The 13,628-nt window shown below is 32.6% G+C and overlaps 1 protein-coding gene across 1 annotated transcript; it reads right to left on the reverse strand.

Moving 5' to 3' along the window:
* Window positions 1-10,007: 10,007 nt before the first annotated feature.
* On the reverse strand, window positions 10,008-11,054 carry LOC142550691 (uncharacterized). The gene is made up of 2 exons (XM_075659767.1): window positions 10,577-11,054; window positions 10,008-10,459 (listed from the first exon to the last, which is right to left on the reverse strand). The coding sequence occupies exons 1-2, from the start codon at window positions 11,052-11,054 to the stop codon at window positions 10,008-10,010; spliced, it is 930 nt and encodes a 309-aa protein (XP_075515882.1).
* Between the last annotated feature and the right edge of the window lie 2,574 nt (window positions 11,055-13,628).

Raw genomic sequence — 13,628 nt, forward strand, 5'->3', positions numbered from 1 at the left:
ATCTTTGGCATAGACGAGACCTATTGAGGTTGAGCAGTGGCAATTCCAGGTGAAGGTGCAGGAGTACTAGATGTAGTATCTCTTGGCGGTGAGTTTGCAACTTCCTCTACTGACTTAACTTGAATGTGCATTGGAGATTGTGCCTTGGAAGCAGCTTTGGCAGCAAACTTGAGTTACATTACAGATATGCCCATCACCAGAGTTGAATGTGTTAGAGTAGATGTCCTGCAAGCCAACGGTTGGCTAGGGAATTTATTGACTCAAGTGAAATAAACAATCTTTATTTTAAAATAATTTAACTTTTTATGGTCTTGTTATACTTTATCTGTATACCATGCAAACAGCATAGATAAAGTCCTTGATTATGCTTTAATACAAATGAATCGTAATTCGATGTTGAAACTCATTTGTAAACACCGCATATTCTAAATTCGTTCCTAGTCGATTCAGCCGCCTAAAACAGGGATAAAGGCCGCTTGAGCTCGAGACTAACATCTGTGATGTTGTGTACTGCGTTTCTTGGTAAGGGCATAGAGATGTCCGAACATGCAGATGGGTAGTCATATGATGATTATACCGAACAACCCTCCATCGGACTTTCCAAGTGGTTATCATTCATCGAGAGGATAAGTCCGTGGTTATGATTGTACACCATTAGTCCTTACGACCCGGGACAACACTGAGGCTCTATATGCTAGGGCTGTGCTTTGACTCGTTTACCGGCTCCAGGAGAGTCATCAGGTGGCGAGGTTGGGTACAGTTGCGACACATATAGGAGCCAGTGCATTGTAGTCGGGGATTCACCGCTCACATACGGGTGTGGATATCCAATGTGATCTGATGAAATAATAGTGCATGGAATCTCTGGCCAGAGTATGAGATGTAAGTTAGAGAAGGAGTTCTCCAATAGTACACGCGATGCCACTAATATATGTGTCACATAGTTATCGAATTAATATGCAACCCTCGATGAACCAATGGTTGCAGATTCGATCGAGATATATGAGATGAAGGGAACCGTACTGTACGTTAATCATAATCGACTGGTTCTTGCAGGCACTATCAGTGATACCTAGGGGATCATGGGGCGATGCTACTAGACGCTCTTACCATGATCCGATGGGTGCAATCAGAAATGAGTTCTGACATTCTTAATCAAGGTGTTGATGAAAAGAATGAGGCTAACTAGGGTAAGCCCGAATAAGAATAAATATTATTCTGAATCACAAAGAGTTGTGAACCCACGGCTAGCTGTATCCCTGAACCATTGAGGGTCACACAAATACTGGATCGTTTGTTCTCGTTGAAAGAATAAATTCAAAGAATTGAATTTATATTATGATATAGTAAATTCAAAGAGTTGAATTTATGATAATTAAATTTTGAGATAATAAATTCAATGAGTTGAATTTATAAGAAATAACTTTGATATGATCAATCAATCGATAAGCTTATAAATAAAGTTTATAAAAGCTTATAGAAATTTTGAGAGCATGACTGTTAAGACAGTCAAAGGAGTACACCTGTCTTATTTAGATATTGGTGATCTCGAAATTAAAGTGTGCATCATAATAACAAACAAGTTGAAATTGTCACATCGATGATATTGGATCGTCGATCGGGATTATGATGAGATTAATGTAATGGGAGCATGGATCGTGGGCTTGTAAGAGTATAAGCACATCATGCAAATTTATTAAAGTTCAAATGGACTTTAATAATTAATTATATTTTAATTGAGTTAAAATATAGTCCATTAAGTTTTTATTAAATATGGTATTGATTTATGCAATATGAAGATATTCATGATACCATAATTTTAAAATTTGCACACAAAATAATATAATATTAATGCATGATATTTTCTAAATATATATGGATGCATTAATCGAGATTCACCATAAATGGGATGCTAATTTTTTTGGAATATTTAATTAACTTAATTAATTTGATTAATTAAGTTAAGAAATTATTAGAAATAATAATGAGGATTATCATTCTTATTTTGACGTAAGGTGCACCCGAAAATCAAGGGGCAAGAAATTCATTATTCTCGGCTCTTCCTAATTCAAAAGTCTCTCGAAACACTTTTCTTTTGAAAAAAAAATTCGGCTTGGTATTGAGTCGATTTTTTGGTGTTCTATCTCAACGCAAAATATCTTCTAAATTTCTAGTGCAATTTAGAAGAGGAACAAATATTCAAGTCGTGGACCGGATTAGGAGATCGAAGAAAGTTCGCATGGATTTACAACCAGAGCTACGTCCGCTTATACCGGTGTAGTTGGAGACACGTGATTTATTCACCAAAGGTATAACGATTCTAACATCTTTTGTATGTTTTTGTTAAAATCATACGAGCGCCCAAAGCAAAATATATTTTGATTGTCAAAATAAATAAAAATTTTAAAACTTCCGCTGCGTTTGGGCGCGTAGAAAACCGGGATCCAACAAAATGTTGCTGAATTGTTGGTTAACTGCAGCATCATGATAAGTAGCAAGACCTCGGTGATCGTAATTTGTCATTAATGCATTGAGGGCTTCGCCGAGCTTTGAAACTTTTAGCTTGACCGAAATGTAAGCTCTTCTGATCATTGTTGTGGCCACAATTTTAAGCCTTGCCAAGTAAAGACCTTGGCCTCCAGCATTACTGATTTTCAAAGTTTCTTTTTGTTCTTCTCAAACATAGCAAACCGAGTGACAGGTTCGCATCTTCATCTATTCATTAAAATTCAATCTCCTGATCAGAAAATGCGTCGGTTTTTTCCATGTGCAAATCTATTTGTGGCTGCACAAATGATTTCGGAGATTCATTTTCATCAATTGGTTCAACCACCATTTCTTTTGTCATTTCCAGTATCGTCATTTCCAGTATCATCAGGGCGAAGCAACCCAGATCAGGTAGTTTCTGGCAAAGGGTACATGATGATAACTCTTTTTGGTTTAGGAATAAGGAGAATGTGTGAGGAAGAACCGGCTGTAGAGGAAACATCATTTCGAGGCTGTGCTGCAATGAGTTGTGCTGGTTGAGATTCAATAGACATAAACACTTAACCAATTGGGACAACATTAGTAGTGGATGAAGAGACTTATGATTTAGAATAAATATCAGCAACAGAAATAGTCTACTTGGGAGCCTTGACCTTAATGGTTCTTGGTTTCTTCTTGGTTGTCAGTGTAATCGGCATAGCAGCAGAGCCCTTAAAAGTTTTCTTCTCGAAATCACTATGTAGAATCAGTTTGCTTTTGGGCCTTTTCTTTGTAAGAGTCGCTTGGGATACACCAAGCTCTTTCTGTACTATGGCACTTGGAATAGCAGAAACTTTGGGACGAAGTTCCAAAACATTTGTATCATCTAACATTTTCGTCTTGCTCAAGTCTTGAGCAACAGAGACAAAAACTCCCAAAACAACAAATAATTTGTTAAGATGAACAACAAAACCAGTAGAGCGCTTCCCAATCATGTCCACAAGAACATTAAACACAATAGAAGACCAATTAACCTTAACACCCGCAATGATGACAGCCATCACCAATTTTTTCTTAGTACTGGCATCAAACAATCCAGCTTTGACCAGCAGTGCCTCTGAAATAAGATCCATCAGCACTTGGAATCCCATCTTCATCTCTTTCTTTTGCTTGAAACTGAGATGGCATTGTCAGTAGTAGGCAACTTACGTTTCATCCGAGAAATAACGGACTGAGATAACTGAGAGATGTCAGAAAGTCCTAGATTCGACAGACTGAAGCAGTTGCAAACAATAGCCTCCAAGTTCTTGAACATGGATACCATGGAAGCATCTTCGATGAAATACACATATTCAAAGTTCATTGGATAAGCGTTCATCTTGTAGGCGGTCATGTATGCAGTTACAATATTTAATCCAAGAAAAAAAAATTCGAGAATGCAAAAATTGCAGAGAGAATACTAAAGGAAAGAATGCGAAAGGATTGATGAGAAATGTGGTAAAATATGAGGCGGTAAAAGAGTATATGAACAAGCAAATGAGACAAAATTTGGTGCCACACGTCAACATGTTCGTGGTATTTTCAAAACTTTAAAAAATAGCTGACCATATAGAATAACGAATTTTGAATTTTAAAAGTTCAAGAGTTTTAAAAAAATTGTATTCGATTTGTCTTTGAAAGGTTAATAAATAGAAATAAATCATATTAATTACAATATGTGATAATGTTTACTAAATAAAGAGTTGCTGAAAATCAGCAAATTTCTTAGTTTAGTAAAACTCTTATGTTTTCTATCTGTATAATCAGTAGAACGATATTTCAGCAAAACTGTGCTGAAATACACAAATGTGATTCCTCCTAAAATCATGAATTTAAAAAATAATCAAGATAAATCAATTAATCTTAAAATATTTCGAAAATAAGAAAACGTCAGATGAAGATATCAACAACTTATTGTGTCTATTTATTGTTCAGTAGACACATATTCAACGTTGATATCTTTCTTCTTGACGTGATATTTGATAAACTGATGTTTGATATCTATATGTTTGGTTTTTGAGTGTAACACTGGATTATATGCGACAACTATAGTGATTGTATTGTCAAAAAATAGAGGTGATTCAGAAGCTTGGATTCCATAATTTCGTAGTTGCTGCTGAATCCAGATAAAATGTTAAATGCAACTTCTAGCAGCCAAATATTCAGTCTTGGTTGTTGGTGCTGCAATGCAAGTCTATTTCTTACTGAACCAGGATATTAGTTTATCACCGAGAAATTGGACACCTAAGATGATCAGTGTCCGAATACCGAAATTAAATGTGAAATCTTTTGGATATTACAATTTGACATTTTGATTCATTTAATATATTTCAGTATATGTTTAACAACAAGATAATGATATTGATTAGGTTCAGCTTGAAATTTTGCGCAAATACACACAACAAACATAATATATGGTCTACTAGAAGTTAAATAAAGAAGTGAACCTCTAAGACCTCGATACATGGTTACCTCAACTGAATTTCCCCTTAATCTTTGTCAAGCTTCGTTGATGAATTCATTGGGGTATATATGTTTTCATGCCGAACATTTTCAGTAGTTTCTTGGTATATCTATCTTGATTGATGAAAATATCATATTCAACTTGAGACACTTGTGAGCGTTTGTTCAGCACATATGATATTTGATGTAGATCAGATATATTTTTATGTGTGTACTTTGAATGTTTTCAACGAAGCTTTGAATATCAGATAGAATAGATAACATATCGTAAAAGTGTCGGGAGAGAACTTGTTGAATCTGAAGATAACTTTTTTATAGATGATCTACGATGTTCGGATTTAAACGACTATAATTCAGTCGTACTAGGACCATAACAGAAATAATACTGGATGTCACATATCATTCGTCTTATTATGAAAATAATATGCAAATATAAATGCACTGAAAACACCGACATCCAACATCCAGAATGTTTTTTGTTTACACACTTTGAACATTCTTCGATATTTAGATTTGTTGACAATATACCTTCAACATTTAAGAAACAAATCTGATATAATATGACCAACAAAACAGATTAGCAGTCATTGGTGAATCAATAGCATTTGTGTTTCTGAATTAGGTAGATATAATAACAAATCTTTTGAAAAAGGTGCGATGGATCTGCTGAAATGCAGACTACTGGAATTGGTTATTTGTTGAATTTTAAAGCTTTCAAATTCATGACTCAGACGTATCACAAAAACTTATTAGTTTCAAATATATAATTATAACTAAAAATCACACACACACACACACATTATTCAAGTCATTGGAAAATGTGCAAATATGAATTTTTGTTCTTATATTAATTAAATTAAATTCTCGAATTTTTAATTGCTTTCTATGTTATTTCTTTTCCATCATCATCAATAGTAAAATCCACTAAACTAATTGATATCGGCAATATTTTTTTAATGATATTATAAATATGTACATATTTAATATTAAAACTTCATTAAAAAATATGTACAGTATTGTTATTTTTAATGGTTGGTATATTCTTTTCCAATTAATTGAAAACAAATAGAAGCAAAGCCAATTAATTAAGGGCACTATTATCCAGTAAAAAAAGGGATAAACTTGAAATGTGTTGTGAATAGTAGAGAATATAGGGAAGAGAGAATGATTTTTTGTGTGCTTTATTCATCATTGGAGACCTCTATTTATAGAGTAGATTTACAAAACTTGAATATGTAACAATATCAATAACCATCTATAATATCTTTTCTATAATACTCCCCCTTAGATGATTATCGACTCATTAAATCACTTCTAAGAGATGTGGGAGTTCAAATGCTGCCTCGTTAAAACCTTGTCAGTAAAAATCCAATGGAAAAATCTGAACGAAGGAAAAAGAGTACAACAATATATACTCCCCCTGATCTCAATCATCTGAGATCCTTCAACTGATGCATCCCTATCTTGTGCACCAATTTCTTGAATGTTGAAGTTGGTAATGCCTTTGTAAATAAGTCAGCTACATTGTCGCTTGAGCGAATTTGATGGACGTCAATATCACCATTTTCTTGAAGCTCATGTGTATAGAAAAACTTTGGTGAAATATGCTTTGTTCTATCACCTTTGATGTAGCCTCCTTTTAACTGCGCAATGCAAGCAGTATTATCTTCGAATATTACTGTTGGGTCATCTTTGGCTGTTGGGAGTCCACATGATTCTTGAATATGTTGTGTCATAGATCTCAACCACACACACTCCCGACTTGCTTCATGCATTGCAATGATCTCAGAGTGATTTGAAGACGTCGCTGTTAAGGATTGCTTCACCGACTTCCATATCCGACTAAAGGAGACTTTGATTTTGTCGAATAAAATAATCCCATATCAATTGTACCCCGAAGGTAACGAAATATGTGTTTTACACCATTCCAATGTCTTCGGGTTGGACATGAGTTATATCTCGCTAAAAGATTAACAGAAAATGATATATCTGGGCGAGTACAATTTGCGAGATATGACAGTGCACCAATGACACTTAGATATGGTACTTCTGGACCAACGATTTTTTCTCCATTTTCAGGTGGTCGAAAAGGATCTTTGTTAGCATCAAGTGATCGAACAAACATTGGTGATGCTAATGGGTGTGCCTTGTCCATGTAAAAGCGCTTTAATATTTTTTCTGTATATGATGATTGATGAACAAACACTTAGAAAGTGTTTTGTCTTTCCTAAATCTTTCATCTCAAACTCATTTTTCAAGTAATTGGCAGTTTTAGTAAGCTCTTCTGGAGTGCCAATAAGATTTAGATCATCAACATATACTGCCACAATTGCAAAACCCTCATCTGTTCTTTTTATAAAAGCGCATGGACAAATAGCATTATTTGTGTATCCTTCTTTTAACAAATATTCACTAAAACGATTGTACCACATGCGACCAGATTGCTTTAATCCATATAAGGATTTATGCAGTTTTATTGATAACATAGCCTTGGGCGCTTCACCATTTTCTTTCGATAGTTTGAATCCTTCAGGCACTTTCATATATATATCACTATCAAGTGAACCATAAAGATAAGCAGTTACAACATCCATAAGTTGCATATCAAGAGTTTCTGATACTGCTAAACTGATTAGGAATCAAAAAGTAGTGGCATCCATCACAGGTGAATATGTTTCCTCATAGTCAATTCCAGGTCTCTGTGAGAAACCTTGGGCTACGAGTCGGGCCTTGTATCTTACAATTTCACCATTTTCATTCGTCTTTCGTACAAAAACCCATCTGTATCCTACTGGGATTACATTTTCAGGTGTTCGTACTACAGGTCCAAACACTTTATGTTTTTCTAGTGAGTCTAATTCAGTTTGTATGGCCTTCTTCCACTTTGGCCAATCATCTCTTTGTTGACAATCCTTAACGGATTGTGGTTCTGGGTCTTCATTATGTATGATGTCAAGGGCGACATTTAGGGCAAAGACATTGTCAACAATTGTGTTATTTCGATCCCACAATTTTCGAGATGATATATAATTTATTGAAATATCATTATTTTCATGAGAATTTGATTCTTCAGGAATAATATTATCCAAGTTTGGTTCATTGATCTCTCTTACTATATCATCCAAGATTTCTTCTTCGGGAGCTTTTGAATTTTCTTTCTCTTGTACCTTTCTTTTTCGAGGTACAATATCCTTTGAACCAATTGGTCGACCACGCTTCTGGCGTATTTTAGATTCATTTGCAGGTTGAATAATAGTTGGTCCTACGGGGACATCAATTTTTACAGGGGTATTCTCTGCATGTATATGTGACTTTGTCACATTCTTTGTATTAACAAAAGTATCGGGCAATTGATTTGCAATTCTTTGCAAGTGAATGATTCTTTCAACTTCTTGCTCACATTGATTATTCCGAGGATCATAATAAGATAGTGTTTTCTCATTCCAACAAATCTTTTGTTGTTCTTCGGGACACAACTTTATTTCTCCTAGATTTGGAAATTCCAATTCATCGAAGTGGCAATATGCAAATCTCGCAGTAAACAAATCTCCTGTTAAAGGTTCCAAAAATCTAATAATAGATGGTGAATCATATCCCACATAAATCCCAAGTCTACGTTGTGGGCCCATTTTGGTTCGCTGTGTAGGTGGGAGAGGGACTTGTACTGCACAACCAAATACTCGAAGGTGAGAAACATCAGGCTCTCGACCAGAAGCAAGTTGTAAGGGTGAGTATTGGTGATAATTAGTTGGCCTTATACGAATCAATGATGCAGCATGTAATATGGCATGTCCCCACACAGATGATGGAAGTTTGGTTCTCATCAATAATGGTCTAGCAATTAATTGCAAACGCTTAATAAATGACTCTGCTAAGCCATTTTGTGTATGGACATGGGCAACCGAATGCTCAACTGAAATCCCTATTGACATACAATAGTCATTAAATGTCTGCGATTTAAATTCAGCAGCATTATCAAGACGAATTGTCTTGATTGAGTGATCTGGGAATTGAGTTCGTAATTTAATAATTTGTGCAAGTAATCTAGCAAAAGCTATATTTCGAGTTGAAAGCAAACTAACATGTGACCATCTAGTAGACGCATCAATAAATACCATGAAGTATCGAAATGGTCCACATGGTGGGTGTATAGGTCCACAAATATCCCCATGAATTCTCTCCAAGAAGGTTGGGATTTCAACATCAATCTTTATAGGGGAAGGTCTTATAATTAGTTTGCCTTGTGAGCAAGCTACACATGGATAATCATTGTGTAAAAGAATCTTCTGGTTCTTTAGAGGGTGTCCATGTGAGTTAATTATTATTCTGCGCATCATTGTTGCCCCAGGGTGACCAAGTCGATCATGCCATAATTTTGAAGCTCTGTTGGTCAACAAACTTCTGGTTTGTGACAATGTTTGTTTCGACTGTTTTTATTGTTGTAAAATACATTCCAGAAGAAAGTGCACATAATTTTTCTTTTATCTGCTTCTGGCCAGATATAATAGATATTATGCAAAGGTATTCGAAATTATTTTCATTTAATGTTTCAATATGGTATCCATTTCGGCGGATGCCTTTAAAGCTAAGCAAATTTCTACTGGATTTGCTCGCATATAGGACATTTTCAATATATAGGCTTGTATTATTTGGTAAAATGATTTTTGCCTTTCCATAACCTTCAATAATTTTTGATGCACCCGATATTGTTGTAACATTATTTTCAGCTAATGTTAACTCCAAAAAATACCTTTTATTTTGAAGAATGGTATGTGTTGTACCACTATCCACTAAGCATTCATCCTGACATTTCATCGTTAATCTAAAATAAAAATATAATTCAATAAGCTAAATTCAATAAATAATGTGTAAATCTTTCAAAGGAAATATTTTATTGAATAATGAAAACATTTATTGAATAACAAAATAAACCTCCATGACAAATCCTAAACATGAACTGAACATCAAAATAAAAACGAGACCACGATAACCTAATAAACAATAGAAATTCAAAGTAGGAACAAGAGCAATGAAAGTAATTACTTATTATTTTCTAACACACCACCACCAATCAAATTATCTATATTTCCATCTGGATTAGCAAAGAAATCAGAGACGTCCAAGTGAGTTATATCAATTGGATCATCATTGTCCACAAAATTTATCTCCATTTTTCCATTTTCCTTGATTGATTTTTGGTATAGATCCACAAGATGTTTTGTCGTACGACAGGTACGAGACCAATGCCCTTCCATTCCACATCTATAACATTTTTCTTCATATACTTTGGAACTCTTCTCCTTTGCTTCTTCATTATTGGAATTCCACTGCTGGTGGCTCGTTTTATGTTTCTTTCCATTTTGTTGCTGATAGTATCTTCTTTGGCCACGCCCACGCCCACGTCCACGTCCATTGTTATGATTTTGAGTGGAATTAGCATTCGCTTCAGGAAATGCAATTTCATATTCTTCAGGAAATGTAGTTCCATTTGCTTCAGGAAATGGTGTGGATCAAGTTGAGCGCATTTGGTGATTTTTCATGAGTAGCTCATTGTTTTGTTCAGCAACTAGTAAGCATGAGATGAGTTCAAAGTACCTTTGAAATCCACGTTCACGATATTGCTGCTGCAGGAGCACGTTTGATGCATGAAAAGTGGAGAATGTTTTTTCTAACATGTCTTGATCAGTGACTTTCTCTCCACAAAGTATCAGTGTGGAACTAGTCTTGAATAATGCAGAGTTATAGTCACTTACGGACTTAAAATCTTGTAACCGTATGTGCATCCATTCATATCGGGCTCTTGGGAGAATTACAGTTCGTTGATGGTCAAATCTTTCTTTTAGATTTTTCCAAAGCTCTCGTGGCTCTTTCACAGTGAGATATTCGACTTTCAACCCATCATTGAGGTGATGACGGAGAAAAATAAGTGCCTTTGCACGGTCCTGCTGGGACATTTCATTTCCTTCTTTTATTGTATCTCCTAAATTCATAGAGATAAGGTGGACCTCGGCATCCAAAATCCATGATAAATAATTTTTTCCATTCAAGTCAAGTGCTTCAAATTCAAGTTTGGTGATGTTCGCCATTGCAACTTAAAAAAAAATTATATAATTAGAATCATGACATAAATAGAGTAAAATTGCATTACTATTATTGAAAATAAATATTATAACAAATTATGCATGTTACTACTTTTACTATATAATTTTGAAATTTTGTTATTCTATTTGTTAAACTAACATCGATACAGGTGTACATTGAGATGTGCTCAATTAATAATTTATGTATCTATTACAAATTGCACTAATTACAAATTGTAGCATTATAAACTAAAGAAAAAAATAAAACTCTTTTATGCACAATTATTCTAAATACGTAAAACAAATATCACAGAATCCTGCCCAACTTCGTAAACAAGCCATATATTTCTTGAAAAAGAAAAAATCCAACACTTTGGACTTAAAGAAATTATAATAAAATTTATGTCTTAAAAAAAATTACTCCCACACCTAGAATTTCTCACACCACTGCTGCGGTTGTGAAGAATTATTATTATTATTATTATTTTGGTCCAATTGATATCAAAAATAGTGTTGTGATTGACTCAAAAATTATCATAAAACTCGTAAATACTAGTATTCACACAATATTTTAGCGACTATTTAAATCATCAAAATCCAAATAATATAAATCTTAAATAAGCAATCCAAGATATGAAAAAACATAAATCAAAGCAACAATACATTTATAATCAATATTCTTCAAGAATATTGTCAAAACATATGATAGTTATCTAAATTCTTCAGGAATATGATAACATTATATTTTATATCAATATTATTCATAGATATTGATAGATCTTTATGATTTTAGATCAAGATTCTTCGGGAATATTGATAAATCTTATTCATCTATATTTTATTCATAGATCTATCAATATCTTCAACATAAAGTTGTGTTGTGCTACTTCAGGAGCATCAACATAAAATTAAAAGTTGTGCTTCTTCAGGAGCATCAATATAAATCTATAATTTGTGCTGCTTCGGGAGCATCAATATTAAATCTAAATATTGTGCTTCTTCAAGAGCATTCATACAATAATAAGAATAAATTATTTATAAATTTTACCTTGAAAAGCACTCGTGCTGATAACGTGTTGTGAATAGTAGAGAATATAGAGAAGATAGAATGATTTTTTGTGTGCTTTATTCATCATTGGAGACCTCTATTTATAGAGTAGATTTACAAAACTTGAATATGTAACAATATCAATAATCATCTATAATATCTTTTCTATAATAAAATGAAGTCTATTTATATTTTTTGGAGTTCAAATATCATCATCTTTTAGATTAAATGATATGAATAGTGAAACTTTTTATGTTTTATCCGATGTTTTCGGATCTGGATCGAACCGAACTATTGACCTGATTGGTCCGGATATGTGTTAAAACCCGGAAAAGCGATTGAATCATTTAAAACTATAGAGAACCAGTAAAAACTAGAAAATCAGTATGTTATTATTAGCCTGCTAGATCTTTAATTTCATGGAAAAAAATTCAATTTCACAGATATTTTAAAATTTTATGTGTAATTCGAAATTTGAAATGTTATGTTTATGTGGATACTTGTGTTTCAAAAATTATTAAACACTATAACGTAATAAATAATAAATTTATTGCTATTTTATTTACAATATAAAATAAATATAATATTATTTTTTATTAATCCGGTTTGACCAACCAATGGAATCGGTTGAACCATTTTTGAAGGATTAACAAATTCGATTATCAGTCTCTTTATAAAATCATTAGTTTTACATAAAGTAACCTTATTATTTTTTAACTCTCTTTTTTAACCTATTTTAAAAGAGTAAAAATTAATTATTTTAAAAATTATTTAAAATAATACATGAATTATAAGTTTATTTTATTTCTTTCTATAAATATATTTTAGTAATAAATTTTGAAATATAATTTATATTATAAAATATGAAATAAAGTATATAAATTTATATTGTATTCATTATTTTACGCACACAACTATCCCAGACTTTATAATCCGACACAAAACAAAAGAAAATTATTATTTTTATCATATATATTTGTTTTTTTTTGTTTTGGTCTTCTATGTTATCGAATTTCAGTTTCAGTCATGTATCTTTTGATTTTTGTTAAGTTTATTCTTTTTTATCAAAGAATGATGATGTGACACTTCACACGTTAACATCATGTCATAAAAAATGACTAAAATTGACACAAAAAAACATAAAAGACCAAAATGGTGCAAACATACCTGATCAAATATGCAATTTTTTCTTACAAAAATTAACCTATATTTTTTAACATCTTACTATATAATAAAGTTGAGACTCCTAAATTGATTAACTGTTAATTAATCTGGTGAAATATTATTTAAAATTATAATTATACATTTATCATTTAACTTTATTGATATAACGTTTTAAATTTTCTAATTAACATTTATTTTAAATATTTCAATCTTATTTTTATCTATGTTTTTTTATTTTTAAATCTCTCCTAATAAAATTTCTGAAAAAAATCATCAATTTAAATATATATATATATATATATATATATATATAGTGAAATTGGATTTATTAAATATTTTTAAAGTTTGTTTGTATGAATGTATTCATA

Source organism: Primulina tabacum, chromosome 7 (genome assembly GCF_025594145.1).
Source record: "Primulina tabacum isolate GXHZ01 chromosome 7, ASM2559414v2, whole genome shotgun sequence".
Classification (NCBI taxonomy): Eukaryota; Viridiplantae; Streptophyta; class Magnoliopsida; order Lamiales; family Gesneriaceae; genus Primulina; species Primulina tabacum.

Bases quoted from the DNA above. Each gene is read 5' to 3' on its own strand.
- LOC142550691 (XM_075659767.1), bottom strand. From the start codon at position 11,054: ATGGCGAACATCACCAAACTTGAATTTGAAGCACTTGACTTGAATGGA. The intron at 10,460-10,576 runs GTGGATTTCAAA...CATTTCCTGAAG, and splicing joins GCAGCAGCAATATCGTGAAC to CAAATGGAACTACATTTCCT.